The sequence below is a fragment of the Sminthopsis crassicaudata genome, chromosome 3 (assembly GCF_048593235.1).
Source record: "Sminthopsis crassicaudata isolate SCR6 chromosome 3, ASM4859323v1, whole genome shotgun sequence".
NCBI classification, from domain to species: Eukaryota; Metazoa; Chordata; class Mammalia; order Dasyuromorphia; family Dasyuridae; genus Sminthopsis; species Sminthopsis crassicaudata.
Window position 1 is genome coordinate 494,617,798 of NC_133619.1, and position 25,584 is coordinate 494,643,381.

General features: G+C 38.9%; 1 protein-coding gene across 1 annotated transcript in view; it reads left to right on the forward strand.

The window, feature by feature from the left end:
• SNX19 (sorting nexin 19) overlaps nucleotides 1-25,584 on the forward strand; it is a 61,738-nt gene that overhangs the window by 20,301 nt on the left and 15,853 nt on the right. Inside the window, exon 8 of the mRNA XM_074303785.1 lies at nucleotides 427-556. Coding sequence (XP_074159886.1) covers nucleotides 427-556 — 130 coding nt within the window. The remainder of the gene's footprint in view (nucleotides 1-426; nucleotides 557-25,584) is intronic.

Below are 25,584 nucleotides of genomic sequence, written 5' to 3' on the forward strand. Positions count from 1 at the left end.
ACTTTACAAATATTACCTCAGTTTTTCCTCATGATAGCCCTAGGAAATGGGTGCTATTATTCATTTTGATAGAGGAGGAAACTGAGGCAGAGAGAAGTTAAGTGACTTGTCTAGCATCACTAAGTTTGTAAGTATCTGAGGTGACTCTGAACTCTGGTCTTTCTAACTTCAAGTCCAGTGCTCTACCCACTACCCTCCCTAGGCATCTCTATGTACCAGTAAAACAGAACACATAAAGCTCCGTGCACCCATTTTGTACATACTAGTCACTAAGGATTTGCTAGCTTACTTTAAATTAACGGAATTGTGTAGCTATGGCGGGACTTATTTGACAATGGGGGAGATTTATGTTGCTGCTTTGTTTAATGAACTTCTTGAACATAAGGCCTGCTCTGTGAATTACTCCTGGCCCTTTGCTGTCTGCAGAATCAGAGACAGCGTTAGCTGACACGGCCCTGGACCTCCTCCTCTTGCTGATGATGGAACAGTGGAGATGGCTATGTACCGAGAACATGCAGAAAGCCCTTCACCTTCTCTTTGGGACCCTGATACAGAGGTAAGGCCATGGGAGTCCTCCTGACTTTTGGAGACCCTCCCAAAGCTCCATGTCCGATAGCCAATCTCTGAGAGACAGAGTTAGCCTCCACTGAATCCTGAGCTTTAGAAAGTTCAGGACGGTCTAGGAACCACTGAGACAAGAAAGGATCAGTGGCCCTGACACTAAGGACCACTACTACATGAAAAAACTCATCATGTCATGGAAGGAGTCCTGGGGCGGGCATCAGTATGTCTGAGCTCTTTCCTGTCTAAGATACTTAACACTGGTACAATCTTGGGCAAGTTCTTTAAGTCAGTTTCCTTCTCTAGCAAATGAGAATAACAGTACAGGCCCAAACTAAGGCATCAGGTTTTTATAAGGCCGGATTAAAAAGATGTGTAAAATGCTATAGAAATATGAATATTAATCATTTTATCATAATTATTCATATAAATAATAATTATTATAATAAGAGATTGGTCACTTAATTCTCCAATATACTATATTTATTGGGTACAAAGCAAAAAGGAATAAAAGCATTCTTCTCCTATAAGCTTGTAATCTGAAACAGCCAAGCATGTCTCAATAAATATATTCTTTTTCCCCCCCACTTTATTTATTTATTCATATTAATACACATTGCTCTATGAATCATGTTGGAAGAGAAAAACCAGAACAAAAGGGGAAAATCATGAGAGAGATTAAAAAAAAAGGGAAAAAATTGAACACAGCATGTGTTAATGATTTACATTCAGTCTCCATAATTCTTTTTCTGGATGCAGATAGCATTTTTTTTCAATCCCAAAGTCTATTGGATTGCCTTGGATCAGTGACCCACTGAGGAGACCAAGTCTTTCATAATTGATCATCACACATTCTTGCTATTATTGAGTACATTGTATTCCTGGTTCTGTTTTGCTCAGCATCAGTTCATGTAAATCTTTCCAGGTCTTTATAAAATCAGCTTGTTCATCTTCTTTTATAGAACAATAATATTCCACAACTTGTTCAGCCATTCCTCAGTTGATGGGCATCTACTCATTTTCCAATCCTTTGATACCCCAAAGAGCTGCTACAAACATTTTTGTACATGTGGGTCCTTTTCCCTCCTTTATGATTTCCTTAGGATACAAACCAATAATGGCACTTCTGGGTCAAAGGGCATGTACAGTTTTATAGCCCTTTGGACAAAGTTCCAAACTGCTCTCCAGAATCATTGGATCATTTCACAATTCCACCAACAATGTATTCAGTGTCCCAGTTTTCCTACAACTCCTCCAACTTTTATCATATTTTCCTTCAATAAACATATTCTTAATAAGAAATCTAATAATTCACTCCTCAAAAATCTAATCATATTTAAAATAGTACATATAGAGAATAGAATGAAAATATGGTACTGATCTGGAAGGGCTTCACCAATGTCCTACTTGAAAAAAGCCATCCTCCAAAAAAATTGTAATTTTTTTCCATAGAATTTTTAAAAATTTCTGTAAAGCAAGTCTTTTCCTGTTAATATCCCATATTAAAAAAAGAAGAAGAAGAAGCATGTTCCCACTAGGGGAAAATTTTTTTCCAATAGCTTAAATCAACAACTTTGATGAGGGTTTTGGTCAGCTTTCTGGCACTTTCAGAGTCACATACAAGCCTGTGCTTTGTACTTTGAAGCCCTTAAGAGTAGCATTCTCCTTTTGTTAATATATGCTTGCAGCCAACCCTCCTTGCTCATTCCCCATACTCATCGGCATTTCTTCTTCTTGTTCCACACCCGCCTCCTTTTTCTATGTGTGTAACTAGAAAATCTTTCATTCAGCAATAGCTTTCACAAAGATAAAGACTCAGAGTGGTGCATTTCAAAGAATTCTCCTGTGAGTGTGTGTACACTTAGTATGGAGGAAGGACTTGCCAAGGCTGGTAGTGAAGGAAAGGATGCTTGGATTTGCATCTTGGGACTTTATGACCACAGCCTCTCTTACCCAGCACTGCTCCAGCCTTTCAGAACTGGGTCAAGAGCTACTCATAAAGGTAGGAAAAGCTAGCACAGAATGCTTCCAGCAGGCTGCCTTCTGAAGAGCCAGAGCCGAGCCGTGCCATGCTGCAGTAAAGGAGGCTGGGACGTGGGGTCTGGGGAAAGATGTTCCCTCAACCCTAGATAGACATGTGGCTTCTCATTCTGTGAGTCTGTGGTTTGGCCTCCTCTTCCCTTGTTCTGATCTCTGCCTTCTGAAGGGATGGTCTGGCATAGGATGAGCAGAAGCAGCAGACTGTTCTGATCCCAAAAGAAGAAGGGGCCAAATCCTGACTTCATTTCAGAACATGTGTTTGACATTGAAGTCAGATGGCATCAGGTGGCTGGTGGAAAACTCTGGTCTGGAGGTCAGAAGAGCACTGGTTTTGATGCTGACAAATTGTTCTGTGTGTGTGTATATACATATATGTGTGTGTTTGTGTGTATGTGTATGTATATATGTATGTATATCTCATTTGGTCCTCATAGCTTGGGAATTAGATGCTATTATTATCCCCTTAAGATGAAAAAACTGAGGCAGACAGGTTCAGCAACTTGTTCAAGGTGTCTGAAGCAGAATATGAAATCAAACTCATACACCCCACCTATTATCTACTGTGCCGTCGCATTGCTTTTTTTAAAAATGTATTTTATTTCTAATTTGTGGAATAAAACAAGCTCTTCTTTGCAACTTCCATTCATAAATCTGATGTCTAAGTCAGAGAAAAGGAAATATACATGTCAGGCATGTTCTTATACATGTCAGGCGGACAAATCTTTGAAAACAATATCGTGTTTCCTCTATTTTTTCTCATTTTTCCATGCTGAACATCCCCGTTTGTGCGAGCTGATTCTAATATGGTTTGGTCTCAAACAAATCCATCTATATCTTTAACCAAATGAGTTGTAAAAATGCTAATAAAGAAAGGGCCAAGAACAGATTTTCCTGGACCTCTCCTAAAGGTCTCCCTCCTGGTTGACAATGAACTATTCATGGTTACTCTTTAGACTCAGTCATTCAATGGAGTCCAAGATATATAATTATTGTACTCTTGAAAACCTCATCCAAGAGATGACAGACTGTTAAATGCTTTGCTAAAATCTAAATAAACCATCTCTATAGCATCTTTTTTGTCTACCAGTTCAGTAGCCCCAAGAAGAAAAATAACCTAGTGAGGTTACTCTAACATTATGTATTCATAATGAGACCATCCTGGCCCTGTGTGATCATCTCTTCCCTTACAAAAAATTCCTTTGATAATATATTCTACAATTTTCCGGAACTCCAAGCCTAGTTCACCAGAGTATAATTTGCAGACTCTATGTTCTTCTTTTTCTTAAAAATTGGGACATTCCGTGGTGCTTTGATGCTTTTCCTATTTTCCATGATCTTTCAGAGATTGTTGATACTGACTCAGCAATCACATCTGCCAGTCCTTTCTGTTCCTTTGGTCAAATGTTAGCCACATGCGCCTTTTTACTTCTCCAGAACTTCAAAGGAAAGATAATTTCATCAGTTTGGGTATTCCCATAACTGACACAAATTGCAGCTTCCTCCATGCCTTAGTTGACTGTCTTCCTGAATTTCTCTGACCAAAAATAATGATGAACTCAATGACCAATCTTCTTAGGATGATCCTACCTAAGCTATATATCTCTTAATAGGCCCATCGTCCTAAAACTAAGCTCATAGTCCATGCATTCAAGGTCTTTCTAGGTGGTAGGACCTGTGAGTCCCTAACAATCTTGGGGATTCTGGGATCACCTCCATGCTCTGCATGAGTAGACACCAGAATAGTTGACTTAAATGACCTCTAAGGTCCTTTCCAACTTTGAATCTTTCATCTTTAGAAACATCTAGAAGAGTAAGGGAGAATTCAGAAGGCAATGGTAGGCCAGGATGGAAAGTACAGAAAGGATAATTTCCATGATTTGTCCAAAACTCCATTTACCATGTCATTGTAAGAAGGACTGAGATCTTAGGGTACACTGAAAGGTTATAGTCCTTCTGAATTCTTCCCTAATAATCAGACTCTATTTGAGGTATCATGTTCAGCTCTGGTAGCCCTATTTTGGAAAAGATCTTGATAAGTTAAAGCTAAATACAGAAAGGAAGCCAGGTTGGTAAAGGGACTCAAGGCCTTATAATATGCAATAATATCATTTTAGAATTATTTATAGACATTTAACCTCATACCCCATCAACCCCATGAAGTTATTCTATAAGTAACAGCTTATGGGGGAGAAACTGAGGCTGGTCACGCAGTGAGCCAGTGTCAGAGCTTAGATCCACCCACAGGCATCCCTGATCTCAACGCTAGCACTCCATTCACAATCCTACCCTGCTCCTCATGTGAGAATTATTAAAGAGAAATAGGGATGTTTATTCTGAAGAAGAGAAAACTAGAGGAGAGAGCTGGATCATGACAGCTTTCTTCGTGTATTTTAAGGACTGTCACATGGAAAAGGGGTAAGGCTGAAAGGGTGGAAGTTTCAGAGAGACCGATTTAGGTATGATGAAAGGAAAAACCTCCTCCCAATTAGAGCTGTCCAAAAATGGGCTGAGTTGCCTCAGGAGATGATAAGATCCTCCCTGCTTTACGTGAAGCCTTCCAACTGGCTCCCTCAGTCAGAGATGGCATGGAGGAGAATCTCAGGCAAGTTAAGTGTTGAACCAGGCAACCAGAGATTCCTTGCAAATGTGTAACTGAGATTTCTCCTGGGGTCTCCGGGTTTGAGCCAATTCCAGATAAGGAGAAGAGCCCTTTGAGAGGGGAATTAAAAGAAAAACAGTCAAGGTCTGGGTAATGTTTTGGATAGATCTTTAGAGATGAGAGACCCAGAGATGAAGATGAAGACAAGAGAGCTACAATCTGTGAAGCTTCCAAGTGGGGCTGCCTCATCTTAGAAGGGGCAGATTTGTTGGAAGAGAACAGAGGTAATACATACATACATACATACATACACACACAATCCCCTTTCCCATCAAACCTGGGAGGTTTGTGCCATTCATATTTTTAAAAATCACTAGCTGACTTTGTCCCAACCAAGCTTTAAGAGGTGAGAAAACTGGAAACTTGAGCACTTTCTGAAGCCTTAGCCATCACCACCATTCCTTACTGCATCCCTGCCCTTTCTAAGAGCATCAGTTTTGTGCAATGTTGAGCTCACTGAGGCTCTGTGTACCCCAGGACAGCCGCCTAGCCCACCAGGGGCAGTGTGGTTCTCTGAGTCTGGGGTAGAGATCTACATTTTAAGGGTCTGGGTCAGCTGGGCTTATACAGAATTAAACCAGCCCCAAAGTTTGCTGCCACCACACCCTTCTCTCCCTCTCCGGACCATCATGACTTCGGTCTCGGGGGTGACGCTGTCGCTGCCTCCTGGGTCGCCCCTTTCTCTTCCTCAGAATAAAACCCTTCCCCGTACTTTACTGCTTTTCAAGCTTCAGGTCTTATTAAATTCTCTCCCCCCAAAAAAGGCTTCTTCCTACGGTTCCCATCTCCTTTCACTTTCTCTGACCCGTTCTACTTGAAAGATCCATACACACAGCTGCCTTGGGCACCCGAGATCGCTGCCAAATAGTAACTTCTTTCCCTGTTCTACAAGGGGAAAAATAAAAGGCAGAGTAAACTCAACCCCATGACCCCTCCTTCCAGACGGAGGTTGGAATGGCTCTGAGCTGAGAGCCAAGCTCTATAAATCTCCCTTGATTGTTGATGGTGCAGAGAGGGGGGCCGGAGCTGAAGAAGGAGAGCTCGATGCCCGAAAAAGGTATTGTTAAGTAAAAGGGCGACTTTGCACACGTGCGCGCATGACCTCCTATGTCAGCTTCTGTGCTGGGAACATCCAATTATGTAACAGGCAGCATTCCTTCCTTGGAGCCAGAGATGGGAGCATGAAAGGGGAGAAGGGGCGGCAGATCTAAGCCAGGGAGCTAGGCCAGCTCGGGCAGGCTTTATGGTGTCTGAGAACAGCCCGGGCCAGAGCTGGGAGAAATGTCCCCACCTGAAATGAAACCCAAGTTGGGGGGCCTGGCGAAAGTGCCCAGCGACAGAATGGGGGTGGGCTGGAGAGGAAGAGAAAACTTTCTGGCTCTTTGTGCACAGTACCAGGGGATGTATGGTCAGGAAACAGAAAATCAGAGGGAGGTTATTATGGGTCCTGATGCAGAGAATGAAGGAATGAAAAGTAGCTGGACTGAGTCCTTTTCTAGACTTCCAGGGCTATGCAATGATACAAATATGGGCCAGGCCAAGAGAATACATGTGAGCTGCGTCTCTTGGCTCTGCCCTGCCCTTGGCCCCAAGGATGCCATCAGTCCCTGTGTCAAAAGGGCAGCGGACACATTCCACAAGTCTGCATCAGGGTTTCTTAGAAAAAGGGAACGGGGGGAGGAATCAAAGGGGGAGATGATGGAAGCAAGGAAGCGCTAGGGTTTATGGACAGAAGGGAGTGGAAGAAAAACAGGGACACATCCAGCAGGAGAACAGATAGGGAAGAAGGAGACAGGCTTAGAGGAGCCAGTCAGACCTCAAAGCTGGGAGGAAGGGATTAAATAGCAAGCCCAGGGGCTTAAACCAGACCCGGGAGGGCTCGGAATAGTCTTCTTAGAAATGATCCCTTCCTTTGAGCCATCTCCCATGAAATATGGGGAGAAGGTGTGGGGCGGGAGGGAAGGAAAAGAGATCTGGTGTATATAGACAGAGAGTCTGGGGTTGTTGGGCAGTGTTCTGTTTCCGTCGGCCTGGAGAATCACTCTGGTACCGTGGGGATTTCTAACCCAAGTTCTAGGAGTCATGGACAGAATGCAGAGGGGTCTGCAAAGCTGGATAGGAAATAAATACATATACATATATTATATGTGTGTGTGTATACGCATACTCATATATCCATAATTGCTTTCACTAATCTCTAATTGAATCTTCGAATGTCCTTCTGTTATGAATGAGTGCTGGCAATATTATTCTGAGCTTGGGCCCATAGTCTTCGCCAAACTGCCCCTGGAGGACATGACACACACAAAGTCAAGAACTTCTTCCACTTTCTTTGTCCTTCATACAATCATAATGACCTTGGAGATTACTCTCTTCACATTGCTCCTTTCTGTAGGTTTATAGGAGAAATCGAAGGTGGTTGAGCAGTTCTAAATGGTCAACCTTTTATTATGACTTTGATTCTGCCCAGGGTGATCACAGGTTCCCCAGGAGGGAAGATGCAGGAGACATGATGCAGGAGACCAAAAACCTTCTAGCCACTGAGAGGCAACGAGGCGATAACAGATGGTGTAGGATCAGGGAGACCTGAGTGCATATCCAACTAAGACACTTACTAGCTGGATGACCCTGAGCAAATCACTTCATTTCTGTTTACCCCTTTTCCTCAATTGTAAAGTGGGCACCTACCTATTTAAAAGAACCAAACAAAGTAACATTTGCAAATCTCCTAGCACAGTGCCTAGCATACAGTAGGTACTCTATAAATGCTTAACCCTTTCCTTTCCTAAATGCCATCAGCATGTGCCATTTAAACTGACCTTCCCTGAGCTTCCAGATCTCTCTATTCTATCTGAACCAATTTCTGCTTTCTATCTCCCTAAATGTTTCTCTACAACAGACAGGCTCATTCCTTCTCACCCATCAAATTTCCTCTAAAAAAGGCAAAGTGAAAGTCAGAGTAGTTTTTTTGGCCCGTTTCCTACTTTTCAGCCGACACCCCCCACCCCTGCCCTTCCCAGTCCAATTTTCCTAGGCCCTGGGCCTCTGTGGCAAAACCGCCACGAGTATATTTGAATGAGTGCTAAGGACGTGGAGTGGAATCTTGACACTGAAACTTCTTGCATGTTAAATGCATCCCTTTCTGTCTCTCAGTTTCATATCTACTCTTTTAAATGGGAAGATTATCCTTGATTAGCTTGAAGAACACTATAACCCTATAGCAAGGAAAGGCCTTAGGGAGGAAAAGCCCAGTAATATCATGTAGCCGTGGGCTGCAGGGAATTTCCAAAACTACCCTCCACTGTGTACGCTGTCATTCAGGTACCAGGATTGTTGCCTGGTTATGGACTCCGAGGACCAGGTAGTCCTCAGACAGGCCTACAGACAGGATGAAAGTGATCATTAGTTCTGTTCTTAAAGCTCTCCTGGCCTGGGAGCTATAGAGACATTTTGGTTCAGTAGGAAAACTAGGGCTTTGGGAGTTAGGGGACCTGTGTTCAAATCCCAGTCGTGTGATTTACTAGTTGCAACAGGTAAATGGTGCAGTGAATAAAGCCTTGGGCCTGAAAGTCAGGAAGCCCTGAGTTCAAATTCAAAATTGTGCAATGACTAGCTCCCTGACTCTGGATTGGGCAGTGAGCCTATATCCTTAACTGAAAAATGATGATGATAACAGCATTCACTTTTCAGGGTTGTGAGAACTAGGTGAACTAATGTTTGCAAAAACCTTAAAGCACAATACAAAAGCTAGCTATTATTACTTGTCAGCAAATCCCTTATCTGCTCTGATAGTTTCCTTATCTATAAAGACTTTAGACTGCAGAATCTATAAGGTTCTTTCTGTTTCTAAATTTTATATTAATTTATAGGATGTACAGGATGTGTATAGGAAAGTACCCAGATAGAAATTATAACTAAAAATCTCAAATAGTTTTGGGGGCTCCTAGAATGTATTGCCTGGGATTGTAGAATTTGTGTGCATAAGAGGAAGGACTTAAACCTAGGCCTTTTCTGATTTCAAGGCACTATAGCATGATACTAATTACTATCATATATTATTACAAAAAAAAAGAAAAAAACTATCACATATTATTGATTATATGCTATAAGTATGATTGCAAATTAATTATAATTACTATAAGTATGATTATTAATTATAATTACTATAAGTATTATCATTAATTATAATTAATTAATTGCCTTTTTCAACAGCACTATGTTCCAACTTTTTAATTGCTTTTAGAATTAGGAATTGTGTAGAATAAGAGGTTTTTAATTTTGTGTGTGTGGGGGGGGGGTAAACCCCTTTGCCAGGCCATGGACTCTTTCTCAGAATAATGTTTCTGAGGAAATGCTAAATTTCATCAGAGTTTAGGGAAAATAGATGTAATGATTTTCCCCATCTATGTTTCTAGACTTCCTGAAATCTCTCTACAAACTCCTTGGAGCCTGTGGATCCCAAGGTTCTGAAGTATCAAAAATCAAAATAAGCATCTTCCACTTATTCCCACTGAAAACATGGACATAGCCACGCCCCCTTGCTCTCACAGGATCGTCTTGCTGGTAGTTGAGACATAGCTGAGACGTGAGTGACCTGCCTGACTCTGGCCCCAAATCTGTCCTAGTTTCGGTCCGTAGTATTTTGTAAGCCTATGGGTATTTTCCTAAGGGATGTCAGGCCTAGAAGTTTCTTGAGATAATATTTCACTTTGCTTGTCAAGTTACATTGGCTTTGGCTGCCTTTGGAGGGCCTGGAACGGTGCTTCTTGCCCTCCTTGAGCCTTCACTCAGGTTATGTGTTACTTCTTTGGGGGAAAGAATCCCGCTTGACCCCGTGCCTGCCCTGGCTGGTCTTTGCACAGGAAGGATCTTGCCTTCTATAGTCATACCCAGGTCGGGCCCTGGTGTCTGGGCAGCCCTGCCTGACCTCTCCCTCCCCACTCCTGGGAGTCACATATTCTGCATTGATTCTGGGATAAAGAGATCCTCTCTGTCTGTCTTGTCACATTCTGGCTGTCTACACTTGGTTACCCGATCAGGATTCCAGCAGAAGGTTTGAAATAGGTGGAGTGGACAGTGTATATATAGAGTTTGTGTGTCTGTGTGCACATATGACTTTCTTTGCAAAAGGCCCTGAATTGGAGATTTACAAGTGCTGGGAGATAGCCATGAAGCCAGATCAAAATACTGATAATATAGTATTAAGAAAAAAAAACCAAAAAACTACCAGGAAGTCTACAACTGGTATTTCATCAATAGATAGAAACTATAACTTATAGTTTCAAAGAGTTTTGGGGGCTCCTAGAGTGTATTGATTTACCCAGGGTCATAGAATTTATATGCATAAGAGCAAGGACTTATAGACCTTCTTTTTTTTTTTTATTCCAAACCACTATAATATAATATTAATTACTATCACATATTATACTATTAATTATAATTACTATAAGTATGATTATAATTACTAGCACATGTGACTTTGACTCACAATAATCCTGTGAGGTAGGCAGGTATAAATGTTATTATGCCCATTTTATACATAAAGAAACTGAATCTCAGAAGGAATTAACTTATCCAGAGTAGTGGAACTAATAATATTAATAAACAATTACATAAGGCCTTAAAATTACTATCTTCTTTTATTCTCACAACAGTCCTGAGATGTAGATGCCATTTATTGTCCCCATTTTACAGATGGAAAAACCGAGGCAGACATCAGGGAATGGGCTTGTGAGGGGTCATACAGCTAGTAAATGTCTGAAGCTAGATTTGAATTCAAGTCCTCCTACTCTATTCCCAGTGCTTTATTTACTGAGCCACCTATTTGCATGGTATCAGGGATGGAATTAAAACGCATTTCACTTGACTCCAAGTCCAGTGCTCTCTCCCTTAATCTTTCCTCTTTATATATCTTGGCTACTTGATATGCTCCTTAAACGATCCTGGTTAGAACTCAGGTTAAGAAGAGTTGGGAGAGAACTGAAATGGAAGAAATCAGTGAATTTAGTCCAGAATTTTAGGTTCTAACTCTTTTCTATTACTGAATGTGGGAATCTAAAACAAATCACTTAATCTCTCAGAGCCTCCACTTACTCACCTGTAATTGGAGATAATGTCTTACGTTACAAACTTCCCAGACTTGTGAGGTTCAAATGAAATACGTGAGATAGTACCAGAGTTTCTTCAGTGCCCTATTCTCTCACCTAGGCATTCAGAGTCCTCTCAGCAAAAATAACCCCCCCCTTATAACAACAGCTTATGCTTCTGATCTTTCTCAACTTCCTTCACTTTAGCCTTTCAATACTTAGATCTCCATCTTCCCTTCTCTTGGGGTCCTTTTCTTTGCTAAGAAACTGAAGAATTCATCTGTCTCCATGCAAAATATTGGTTCCTTCCCAAGTTATAGATTTCAGGTTTTAACAGGAACTTTCCAGACAGAATATCCTTAGTGATGGGAAAATTTAATTATCAAGACAAATTATTAGAGAAGATATTTTGGGAGACTTTTCAATGCCCTTTATATAACACCATGTAGGAAGTTGCTTATCTTGCTTACGTATTAGACTGGTCAGACATAATAATAGTTAATTCATTTGAACATTTTACAAATATTATCTTGATCTTCCTAACAACTCTGAAGTAGATGCTATTATTATCCCCATTTTACAGATGATGAAACAAAGGTTCAGAGAGGTTAAGTGTTATTTCCCAGCATCACATAGATAATAAGAGTTTGATACAGTATTCAAACTTAGTTGTTCCTGACTGATTTTTCCACAGTCTGTTTAGTCAGCTCTAAAAGTATTTGGACTTGGCCAGCTTTCAGAATCCAAGACTAAAAAATGAACTTATGGTCTCTGAATCCTCTTTCCTTAACTTTCTAGAACTTGGTTATCAGGTGTTCAGGAGGGTGGTTTCAATAATTTCTGTGCAATACATTTTCATATGATTTTCTAGTTGTACTTGGTTATAGAGGCTCTGGAGAATTCAATCAGTTAGCTAATTACCTAGGATTATAGTGGGTTGTGATATGGGTGTGGCTTGCAAAGTTTAACTTCTGGGGAGATGATAGTTCATACTTGTATTATCAGCGACAGTTAAGAGTCAGCTAGACGTCACAGTAGACAAAATGGACTTGGGAGGTAGAAAAACTAAATTCAAATTTTGCCTGAGGTGCTCACTAGCTGGACAAATTACTTAACTTCTGTCTTTAATTTCCTTATCTATAAAATAAGAGATAATAATAGCACCTACTCTCAGGATTGATATAAAGATAAAATGAGATAATATTTATAAAATGCCTTGAAAAACTGAAAGCACTTAAATGCTAGCTATTATAATTATTATTATTATAACCCCAATTGCCAGGATTTTTATTTGCAACAATCCTGTAAGTTAAGTAGTACAAGCATTATTATCCCCACTTTTTAAATGAATAAACTAGCTATGAAAGATTATTCTTTGCCCAGGGTCACAGAGTTAGTGAGTAGCAAGGCTGGCATTTTTTTTTCTCAATAGTATTTTATTTTTCCAAATATATACAGTTTTCAGCACTCATTTTTGAAGACTGTGCTCCAATTTTTTCTTCCCTTCCTTCCTTATCTTTTCCCTCTCCAAGACCATAAGCAATCCAACATAGGTTAAATATGTGCAATCCTTTTAAACATATGTTTGTCATGTGAGACAAGAAAAATCAGACCAAAGGGGAGAACAACATGAGAAAGAAAAAGTAAACAAACAAAAAAGGGGTAAAAATACTCTGCTTTGATCCACATTCAATCTTTATAGCTCTCTCTGGATGCGGATGGCACTTTCCATCCCACGTCCATTGGAGTTGCCTTGAATCTCCTCATAGTTGAAAAGGGCTGAATTCAGGACAGTTGATCACCACGTGATCTTGTTACTGTAGACACTGCTCTCTTGGTTCGGCGCACTTCACTCAGTGTCAGTTCATGTAAGTCTTTCCCAAGTGGTAATCTTCCTTTAAGTCCCACGTGGTTTTTGCTAAACTTCAGGAATAATAAAATAAGCAATTAAGGAGGATATCAGTCAAACACTAAGTGCTCCCTAAGACTCTAAGTCCATTAGGAATTTAGAACTGATCCCTCAGGATTCCAGTAGTTTGGAAGAAGAAGATTGGATAAGCAAATTGGAAGCAAGAAGATCAGATAATCAGCAAGAGGGTGGAAGGTGGGTAGAGTTTACATGGGTAGAAGGAAGAGGAACAATTGTAGTAAAATACCAAAGCTTTGGTTAGAGCCTTTGATTATGTTGAGGCCGTATGTGGCAGGATGGAACAATGAAAGATGAACTGACTGAGAGTCTTGTCCAAATTCTGCCTCTAATATTGATCATTTGTGTGACCTTGGGGAATCCCAAAGGAAGCCATTGGGCTAGTGGGGCTCTGGAGTCCCCTCCATCTTTAGATCCATGGTCCTGTTATTCCCCTGCCACTGGTGGTTGTCATGGGGGCTTGTATTTCATTCCCTCCTAATTGGATGTGGTTTTTCAGTTGACTTTTGGCTATGTCCCACTCTCGTGACTTTAGCAAAGTTACTAGAGTGGCTCGTCATTTCTTTTTCCAGCTTATTTTACAGAGAGGGTAACTGAGGCAAACCGGGTTAAGTGACTCCGTATCAGTTGGCAAGTGTCTGAGGTCAGATTTGAACTCCGAGGGAGGTCTTCCCAATTCCAGACCCCCACAGGTTATTATCCACTCACTGCAACCAACTTGGAGTTCGTTTTGTTTTATTTCTGCCTGTGACCACCAGGTGGCAGTACAGGATAAGCTGTAGTTACCTACCTTCCAGCCTTCCAGATGGTTGTTGATGAAAATAAATAGGAGCTCGTGGCTGAGTTAGTGGAAACTCACTAATTCTGTAATTAACAAAGAGAGGTCCCTTCCCAAATGATTGCTGGATGAACAAGAATGTGCACTTGGTGTTGGCAGGAAACGGCTAGCAGAACTGTGGAGTGATGCTCTTCTCCTGTGACTCAGACACCTTGTAACCTCCCTTTCTTGTAGCCTCAACAACTTACCGGCTAAGCAGGGTCAGCCTTCACAGCATCCTCCCCGTGCTTCAGCCGGCATTCCCCTCGATGAGCAGAGTGTACAGCCAGCACTTGGTGGCCCTCTGACCTCCCTCCTAGTACTCAGCTCCGCAGCTGATTCATTCTGAACTGTTTTTGACCCAAGAACTCAGAGCTGGGACAATTTGGTTAACCTCCAGAAGTGAGGTGTGAGGATGTCGTCCCAGCTGGACAGCCCAAGATGCCGGAGCTTCCTCTGGACTCCTGGGAATTAACTGATCGTTTTTTCCAAAGACCCCTTAGATCTGTGACTCCTTATCAGTCCTTATGGTCCTAAAATGATGATTCGTCCTAAAGTGATGAGAGGAAGAAAGTTCTAGAACTATAAATTCTCTGGCTCTTACAAACGTGATCTTCCTGAAATATCTTCATCTCAGTTCCACTATTTCAATGCTTACAAAATGAAGCTGATTCTTCCCCAAAAACAGAGAATTTTTTAAATTTAATAGTTTTTATTTACCAGATATTTACATGGGTAATTTTACAACATTGACAATTGCCAAAACTTTTGTTCCAACTTTTCCCCTCCTCATGGCAGGTTGACTAATACATGTTAAATATGTTAAAGTATAAGTTAAATACAATATATGTGTACATGTTATACAGTGAAAAAACAGAGAATATTAAACCATAAGGGCTATAGATATTACCAAGTCCTTCTTTTATAAATGAGTAAATCATGTGTCTTTCCTAAAGTTATACAAGGAGATAGTGGCAAAGCAGAATAAACGATGGTAAAAATAATAACTGTTCACTTTCATTTAATTCCCTTAAAGTTTGCAATCCTGGGGGCAAGTGGTTAGTGATCTGCCTCCTGATCCCCACCCCGCTTCTTTTTCTACTCTATAACACATTGCCTCACTTGTGAGTATAGAAACTGAATCAAAATCTGTATGTAGGATCTACATATGTCTGTTTAGAGAGGAAATAGTAGGGATATATGACGTTACTTAAAACAGTTCACATCCTAAAACTATAGTGGGATAGTATATATGGAACTCTGCTCGAAGGCAGGGCTTGCACTTAAAGACCCTTTGAATCTCTCTTCATGTTTGCCTCAATTTCCTCATCTATAAAATGAGCGGAAAAGCATCTTCGGGAAGAAAACCACAAATGGGGTCCAACTCATGAAGAGTTGAACATGACTGATCAAATCATCAACAACAACAACAACAACACTTCTCCTAACTATAAAATGGAGGAGGGGTGTAGTAAATGGCCTCTGAGGCACCTTACATGTTTAGGCCTCCTCAAATGGGATCTTGTTGTTTCCTTGATGACGTTTTCTAACTCAGTTTTTTTTTTTCAAGATGAGTACTCTGAGCCTTCCTTGCTCCTCTTGCTAATTTATATTTAACCCCTATTTTTCCCTACTCTGAGCATCTGTAGAAAATTTTCCCCAAACTATTCTCATTTGTCAAAATGGGATAAGACTATGGGATAGAGGCCACTCTCTTTCCTATCTCCTTCTCAACCCCCATTTCCAACCTTCTTATCCCCTTCCTTCCACTCTGATTTAGTAACTCTGTACCCAGGGCAGAGCTTGGAGGTCTCCTAGTGAGGTAAAGTCACCATGAACAATGAGACCCCTGGTTGTCAAGGCGACCACTAAATTGCCGTGGTAGCCCCTCCCTTGTCTCTTCGACCTCCTCGCTGTATTCCAATTCAGAGGGCTGCTCCCCCTCTCCTTGCCCTTTCCCCTCAACTGGACTCAATTTTCTCCTGACTGGGTGGCCACTTTAATTAGCTCTCTCCAGACTCCGCCTCCTCTACCCCCAAGATGCTGGGAGAGGAGAGAGCCGGATGGCTACCTGGCGATTGAGAATGAGCAGAGCTGACCGTTCACACGGAGCTGAGAGCTAGCCTGAGGGAAAGGAAAGTGATGGAGTTGGGACTTTAGACAGTCTTGGGGCCTCTGAAGGGATGGAACTCAGGTGGCTCAGGACAGGGAAGCAGAGAAGGCTTCAGAAGTATGTGCTTAATGGGGTTTCCTATTCAATCTATATGGATAATTTAATCCCTAAACCATAGTTCCCCCCACATCATTTCCCTTGTGTTGGCTAGGGAGGAAGAACGGAGAAACTGCGGCAAGAAATGCATATCTCATTCCACATACACCAGCCTTGTATTAGTGTTTTATTTGTCTTCCCTTTGAAGATTGGACTAAATGATACAGGGTTAGGGGCCTAAGAAGAACTTATGAAATAATAGATCCTTAGGGTTCATTTGATTACCTCCATTTCTTCTTCTTTCCTCCACTAATAAATATGCCAATTGGTCCTCCCACTCAATACAAGGATGATTTTGGAATCCTCTGACTATTCCTAGCAGTGACTTGCCAGAATGATCCCTTGGATGTAAAAATATATAAGGCTTGTTTCAGAAACAGAAAGAAGGAATTGATTGTTTCTAGTTGAAATATCTGCTTCTTTGTCCAGGGATGCACATAGGATTCTAAGATGATAGGATTTTGAGTTAGAATCAAAAATATCATTTGACTGATAAAGAAACTGAGGCCCAGAAAAGAAGAAACTTGTCCCAGCTCATTCAAGTAGCATGAGATAGGAGCAATGGGCTTTTTTCTTCCTTACTTCATAAGTGCCTGACTATTTTCTGAACATGATTTTTTTCTTGCAATTCATAGACTGAAATCGAAAAGAAAATGAGAGTTATTTTGCCCAACTATTCATATCACAGATAAGAAAACTGGGGCAAAAAGCAACTAACTGACTTGAGCAAAATCACAAAGTAGATTAAAGGTTTTAATCCCGTGCTTTTTTCACTATAAAACATAGCATCTCATTTCATTATATATTAATTAACAGATTTATTGATTCAGTCATCTGATGACAAAAGTATTTAGAAATATAAATTTTCCCCTTAGGATCATTTTGACTCCCTCCCAAAAGTTTTTGTGTATTGTCTCATGTTTTATCATTTTCTTGGATGAAAGTTCTGTTATTTGTATGATTTGTTCTTTGCTCCTGGAATTCAATTAATTAATTCAATTAATTTTTAATCTTTTTAAAAAAAACTCCTTTGGACTATAATTTGCATTGCTTTATGATGAGTGGAGGACAAGTTTAATATTTTTCATTTGTGCACTTATTTGTGAGATTTTTATGTCCTAGTATATAATGCATTTTTGAAATGGTGCCATTCACAGCTAAGAAGGATATATAATAAATGCTTTCTATTCCTATTTGGTAATAGCCAGAGAGCTGTCATATATAACTTTTCTAAAAGTCTGTTCAGGTCCTTGACATCTTTCTTGTTTTTCTATCGTTTATATTTGTTAGAAGCTGAAAGGTGTATTCAGTTCCCAACTATAACTATTTCTCCCCAAAATTCAATTAACTTTTTCTCTAAATATTTAGATATTATGCTATTCTATGCATATACATGTATATTAAGTATTGATATTCATTATCTATGGTGCCTTTAAAACATTGTAATTTCTCCTTTATATATATAAATGTAGTCTATTTTTATTGTTGCCTTGTTCAATACCATGATTATGGCCCATCAACCTACATTTTATCAATGTTTGTATATTATTATCATAAACCCCATTTATATAAAACAGCAAACTCTACCTCCTCCTCTCTCTTTCTTCTCTAATATAGTTTTCCTTCTCTTTTCTTTTTTTTAAGAACAGTAAAAAATTCTAATAGTTGGGGATTGAATATACCTTACAGATTCTAACAAATCTAAACAAAAGAAAAACAAGAAAGATGTCAAGGACCTGAATAAACTTTTAGAAAGTTATATATGAGAGTTCTCTAGCTATTACTAAATAGGAATAGAAAGCATTTATTATACACCTTTCTTAACTGTGATTGGCACCATTACAAAAATTCACCATGTATTAGGGCATAAAACCTCACAAATAAGTGCACAAATGAAAAGTATTAAATTTGTCCTTTACTCATCATAAAGTGATACAATTTATAGTCCTCAATCTTATTTATTCACTATGATCTTTGAAAATTAGTATTTGTTGCACAGTGACAGCTGTTTTTTGGCTCTCTGTTAAAATACAAACACCTCATCTTTATAAAGTTCTTTCAGCTAGTCAAATGTATTTACCTTTCTATGCTTCTTTTTACTTCTATATTTGCAATTCAAAGTATATAATTAGCTCTAATCTCTTCATTAGGAATATATGGAAATCTCCTATTTCATTAAAGTTTCATGCCCACCCCCATAAGATTATATTTAGTTTTGCTGCATAGACTATTCTTGGTTATAAGACTTTCTTTTGCCTTCTGAAACATCATTCCAAGCTCTTTTCTTCTTTAAATGTAGTTGTCATGTCTTGTGTGATCCTAACTGTGGCTCTTTGGTACTTGGACTCTACTTCTGGCAATTTGCAGTATTTTGTCTTTAGTATGAAAGCTCTATATTTTAGCTATGATGTTTCTGAGTTTTCATTTTAGGGTTTCTTTTGGGAACTTATGGAATCTTTCTATTTTCACCTTGCCCTTATGTTTTCTTATTTTTTCCCCTAATATTTCATGTAACCATTGATCTGTCTAGTCCAATCTAATTTCAAGGAATCTGTTATAACAAGGTTTCTTGTTATAAATCTGTTGAACAATTTTATACTTCCTTTGTTAAACTGTTTGTTTTCCCAAATCTTTCCTCTAGAGCTCTAATTTAATTTATATGATTGTTTTAAACTCTTGTATTATTTTTTCCAGGAATTCCATTAAAGCTTGTGGCAAATGCATTATTTTATTTTCACCTTTGCTTGTGAAGCTATTCTCTTTTGGGTCTGTATTTTAGGTATCCATCACTCTATAGCCATGGTGTGATATGTGTCTGTGACTGTGTCTGTGTCTATTTGTGTGGATATATATATGTGTGTGTTTAATTGATGATCTTAAAAATCAAAGTTTTCTTTTGTGTTTTCTTTCCTGGCCCCACCTTGGGGCCAGGCTCTTTACATTTTTTGGAAGGAATGGTTAGGCCTTTTTTGATACTTTATATATGAGTATTAAGAACTGTGTTTTCGGGCAGCTAGGTAGAGCAATGAATAGAGCACCAGCCCTGGAGTCAGGAGGACCTAAGTTCAAATCTGGCCTCTGACACTTAACACTTCCTAGCTGTGTGACCCTGGGCAAGTCACTTAACCCCAACTGCCTCAGCAAAAAAAAAAAAAAAAAAAAAAAAAAAAAAAAAAAAAAAAAAATTACTCTCCTTATTTCTTGATCACTTCTTGGTCTATTGCTTTTTAACATCTCTGGGTAGTTGTAAGAGAGCTAGGCTGCTGTTTCCTCTCCCTCTGCCATCTTTGAGGGGGAAATGTTTGTCCATTCATAGGAAAAGCAGCATAATGGGGTGGGAAGCACACAATTTGGAATGGAGAGGCCGGAGTTACAGTCCCAGCTCTGACACTTCTTGCATGAGCAACCTTGAACATGTCACTTAATTTCTGAGAATTCAGTTTCTTCACCTGCAAATTGGACTTCTAATACTCCCATAACACACTGACTTCTGCTGAAAGCATTTTGTATACCCTACAGTGCTATATAAATGAGACCTATTGTTATTTATTGTGCATCTACTGTTAGTCATTATAGAAGATGCTGGATAATTAGGGATGCATTGGCAGCTGCATTGTGAGGAGTAAAAAGTCTGAAAGTTTCCAAAGTGATTTGCTCATAAGGAAGTATTTTAAATAATATAATATTTAGAATTCTGAGGATGCCACCCCCATCTGTCTTTCTGGGAAGAGCCTGAAGAATAAGTATTCCTTATGTTCACTCCCACGCTTCCCTAATGATGATAAAGAACATTGACATAGTGCTGTAAGGCTCACAAAACCCTCGACAAACATTATTTTATTTCCTCAACCACCCTGGAGATAGATGCTAATATTTTCTCCATTTTAGATAGATGGGGAAACTGAGGCAAACAGGGTCATATAGCTAATAAATGTCCAGCTTCAAACTTGAGTCTTCCTAACTCCAGGTTCAGTGTTCTTTTACTCCCAGTCCCTACTTCTTCCTGCACCCACATCTGAAGAAAGAGGGTTCCAACTCCTGGCACTGTTTTTGGCTATTTTTTTCTTTTTTTTTTTTTTTTACCGAACCATCCTCCTCCCCTTACGCCTCAAGTTTTGGGGGAAAGACTGTAGTTGATATGACAGTATTCCATCTGTCAGAAACACCTCTTGAAATACAAGCATGACTCACCCATGATTCTTCTGTTATTGTTTGACTTTGGGTCTTTTCTGTGCCATGGTCTTTCTTGGGAGCTGGCAAAAACATTGGCTGCTGGCAGCTACCCTCTTACCCAGGATTTATAATGTGCCCCAGATATGAAACATAGCCCAGCCACATATATTCTCTTCCAAGGTATGATCCAAGGCCATAGACATGTTTGGATTGTATGTTTTGTGGATTATCCATTGTTTTTAAATTCAGGATTAGCTTCCAATCTGAACACTCTATTCTACTCCCCCCCTGCTACTGGAATACCCTCAGGCTAATAATGAAGAAGACCTGTGCTTTAGTCAGAATGGGAATGCCCAGGAAGAGAAGTTTTCCCAGAAGATTGAAATAAACCAATGACTTAGCAGATGTGTCCCATGGAGTTCTTGACGAACTTAGAGGTGAAGCAACTAGGGATTATCAAAGATGGGATTTGAATCCAGATTTCCTGAATGGAAGCCCAGACTTTATCCCACCATTCTGCACTTTCACTGGTATATACCTATATGGTTTAATTTAATATTTATTAAGCTAAACAAAATTTAATTAGGAAAACAAACTTGGAACATCACATTCTATGTACTTTAATACTTTAAAGTATCTGCAGTCTCATTAAAAGATTCCTCTCTGCTTTCTCATCCTGTAAAATACTTATCCACATCTTGCTCTCAATCCTATATAAACAATCCACCCAATAAACCAGAAACCTACATCTAAGTCTTTGATATTTCATATAGCTGTAGAGCTCAAATATTGACATTTTATTCCCCACTCTCAGTATATGACATGATTAGTAGGAGAGAAAGAAAAGGGGAGAGGGAGAAAGAGAAATGGAGAAAGTGATGCAGAAAAGACAGAGAAAGAAAAAACAAAACAGATAAAAAGGCATAAGGATGGGTGTACAGAAAGAGACACAGGCAGAGGCAAATATCTTATCTTGAATTGGAATCATCCAAACTGGAACTCTTCTACCATTTTTCTAAACAAATGTTGAAATAATTCCATTACTTAAAGTCCCCAGGGGCATAACTAGTTGGTTTAGCAAATCTTTGACCAATCAATGAGAAGTTCACGCCTGATTAAAAAAAAAAAGAAAAAGAAAAAAAAAATATCCCAAGACATATATAGACAATCTTGTTTATAGATTTTGAAAACTTAATCATATCTGTTGATTGATTGAGGTGAGAGGTGGAGTCTTAATTTATTGGAATTCATTATTCCATTAATGGAGGCAGGACTACTAGACCTAATGGAAGTTTAAAAAAATCTGAAAAATCTTCTTTGGGTGGGTAGATGATTAACAATCTGATGAATATAGAATCTTACAGGATCACCTGGACTTCTATAGATTTGCTATAATCTTGAATGAAAAGAGGAATTTCATACTCAAAAAAATTCTTTTTTTCTAATCTTAGTATTACAGTTCTTCATTATTACCTTACCTAACACATTTTTTTCCTTCTTCATAGCATTGCTTAGGAACTTTAGTTTTTATTTTATTGTTCATCTCTTTGTACTTTTAACTTCAATAAGTCCATGACACACAATAAGATGTCTGAAAACTATGGCTTGTTTTCTGAACTTGAATTAGTGTATTGAACAGCAATAATGCATCATTTCTTGAAGGTGTTTTTATTTTTGTTTTCTATTTACAACTGTATTTTCTTTTACATTTCAGCACAAAATGATTCTTTATCACTGTGGACTTGAATGATCCCTGAAACATTTGATATCCCCATATCAAAAATCATTATGTCTCTAACAGTCATTGAAGTATGTTGCTTATGGCATAAACTTTTCTTTGGAATAACAATATTCATTATTTAAAACCACAGGATTAGAAATAGCAAAAAAGAGCAATAGAACATATATAACATGAAATCTAGCACTCAGCTGGCAAAAAAAACAATGAAAGGTATAAAAATCAGTTCAGACTATTTTCATTTGGTCAAATGTAAATGTTCTAAATCAGTCAAATATCAGTAGAAACACAGACATGACCATTGCTGTGACAAAATATAACCACATCAAAAGTATTGCTGGTCCCAAGTCATTTGCTTACCAATGTAATATTTTTATAAGGCAGTGTAAAAATGTGACCAAGGATGGGTATAAAGGAAGAACTTTATAATAAAATAATAATTTCTGAGGTTTTTAAATGCTGTAAAGTTAGCAGGACAACTGTATACATCATCTCATTATCTCAATCCTATATGGTACATATTATTGTTATTATTAAAAGTCTTTTTAATTGTATCTGAATCTTTGTGATCCCATTTGGACTTTTCTTAGCAGAAATATTGCAGTGGGTTACTATTTTCTTCTCCAGCTCATTTTACGGATGAAAAAAGTAAGGCAAAGAGAGTTAAGTGACTTGTTCTGGGTCACACAGCTAGAAATTTTAGGAAGATGAGTCTCCCAACTCCAGGTCCAGCACTCTAGCCACTGCACCACCAGGTTACAGAAATATCTTTCATTTTTAGAAAACTCCAAACTCCAAGAATTTTAACTACCTTTTTGGGGGGCAGTGTTTGGAGATCTGTGAAGGCTGGAAGACCCCTTGGCAGGGATATTAGAATTTAAGCTCCTACTCATTGCTTGACTTCGAAAGTGCCCTCCAATAGTTGAGATTTTTAAATTCCATGATAGAGCTGGGTTGCAATATCATATTACTTTTAAACAAGTTAAAATGTTCTACAGTTAAGTTTCCAGGTTGTTTAAAACAGCCTTGTTTCCTTCATCCAATAATTTCAAATTTAAGATTATGCATATGGATCTTACTTAGAATGAAGAATATGTACAACTGATAATTCATTATGTAAAGCGCTTTCTGAATAGGGCAATATCACCTGCATATTCCCTTACTCTATCTTACTACCCCACCTTGAGTTAAACAGTTATCCTTTTAAATATATTGATCTCTCCATGGTGACTAAATTGGTTCCTAATTAAGTCTTCAGTGGCTAAACATAAATAATAAATAGGACTAAAATCATTTCCAATCTTCATTCCTCCCTCTAGTCCTCCTTTTGTTTGTGGTTTTATGTCACTTGATATTATAAGAGAGAAAAGAGATTTGCAGAGCTTCCAAACTCCCCCACAAACTTCTTCTGTGTCCACAGTATTTTATGAGAGACAGATGAAGAGTTAACACATGGAGGGCTTCTTGATTCCTGGCTAACAGTAGCTTAGAAGGCCCTCTTTGATACAGAGAGATTGGACACCATTCCAAGTGGAAGGTAACTTCCCTTTATTCAAGAAAGGAAGTTGAAAACCTTTGAAAAGACACATGTTTTTCCTTAAGATTAAAATGAAAAGAGGCAAATGCTTCTGTCAGCTGCCACGACAAGTCTCCTTTTTTCATTTGGTCTATGACAATTTGACTGAAATGCCTTTGCCAACTATGTCAAATGCTAAACCTTACCATTCCATCACCACCCACTTCTTTCATAGTGAAAGAGAACAGCCCATTTTAACATTTTCAAGGCAGAGTGGGACCCAACCTGTTTCTCTTTTTTTAAATTAAAGCTTTTTATTTTCAAAGCATATGCATGGGTGATTTTTCAACATTGACCCTTGCAAAACCTTGTGTTCCAAATTTTCCCCCTCACCCCCTTCCCTAGACTGCAAGTAATCCAATATATGTTAAATATGTTAAAATATATGTTAAATGCAATAGATGTACACATATTTCTATAATTATCATACTACACAAGAAAAATCAAATCAAAAAGGAAAAAATGAGAAAGAAAACAAAATGCAAGCAGACAACAACAGAAAGAGTGAAAATGCTCTCAGTCCCACAGGCCTCTCTCTGGGTGCAGATGGCTCTCTTCATTACAGGATCATCTCATCCCAACCTGTCTCTCCTATCAAAGCCCCTGACATGGTCCTTAAAGATTCTTTTCTGATATCCAAGAGTATAGAACAAGTCAATGTAGTACCCTCCCTAACCAGCTTATCTCTCTGTTTCACTGCACTCAATAAACAAGATTTATTAAGGGTCAGGTATTATGGTAAGCACTGGGGATGTAAAGACCAAATGAGAACAATTCCTGCCCTCAGGGAGCTTACATTCAATCAGGAAAAATAGCTAAGTTACCTATGAGAGCAAGGCCAAGACCCTACCCACTATGCGCATTGCCTTGATCATATGCTTTTTCATAATTCAGGTTTGGGGATTTGGGTTTTTTTTTTTAATATACATTAGTATTCTACACAAAAGTTCTATTCTGATAAGTCATAAAAGCTTAGTTAGATTTGAGAGTTCTCAAAGGCTTTGCCAGCTGACTTCAAGCTCCGGCAGGTCCAGAAGAGCTAAGAGTATGGGCTTAATGCCCTACTCTTCTTGTCTTACAAAATTCAATCCAATAATTTCAGAAAGGTGTGTCCCCAGAAAGTGCTCTGAGGAAAAAGCAAATAGCAAACAACAACAACAACAAAAGCTCATAAAGATCCTCTCCTAAAGCAGAAGTGCCATCAGCATCCGTGGAAGGAGTGTCTGTGATGATAAAATCATAAAGCTTTGAAGTACTGAGCCAAGTACATAAGATGATAAAATCAAAACTCCCAAGATCAGATTGAATTGGGAGACTAGGGCTGTACCCAGATTATTCCCCTAATTCAGACTCTATGAAATCTCTGCTAACTAATTTCATCTCTACAACCAACACCTCCCCCAGAATCTTATCATAGCTAAAAATAACAGTCTATAACTCAAATCACTATGTCTTGGAGTCTGTGTTTGTGTGCATGTGTGTGTTTTGTTTTCCCCTCAAGCACGTACTGTACATCAGAAAATGTGGGCACGTTTTAAACTGCATTCAGCATTCATTCAACAAATATTTCTTGAGTGAATAATAAGAACAAATATAAAGAAATAAAAACATATTTCATAGTCTCTCCAAGCTTGCATGGCTATCACGGGCTCTGTGCTGGGTAGAAGGAAGAGAGATTCTTATCCTAAGTTCTTGAAAGCGTTTTCTTCCCCAGGGCAGAAAAGGATGGCTCCTGCCT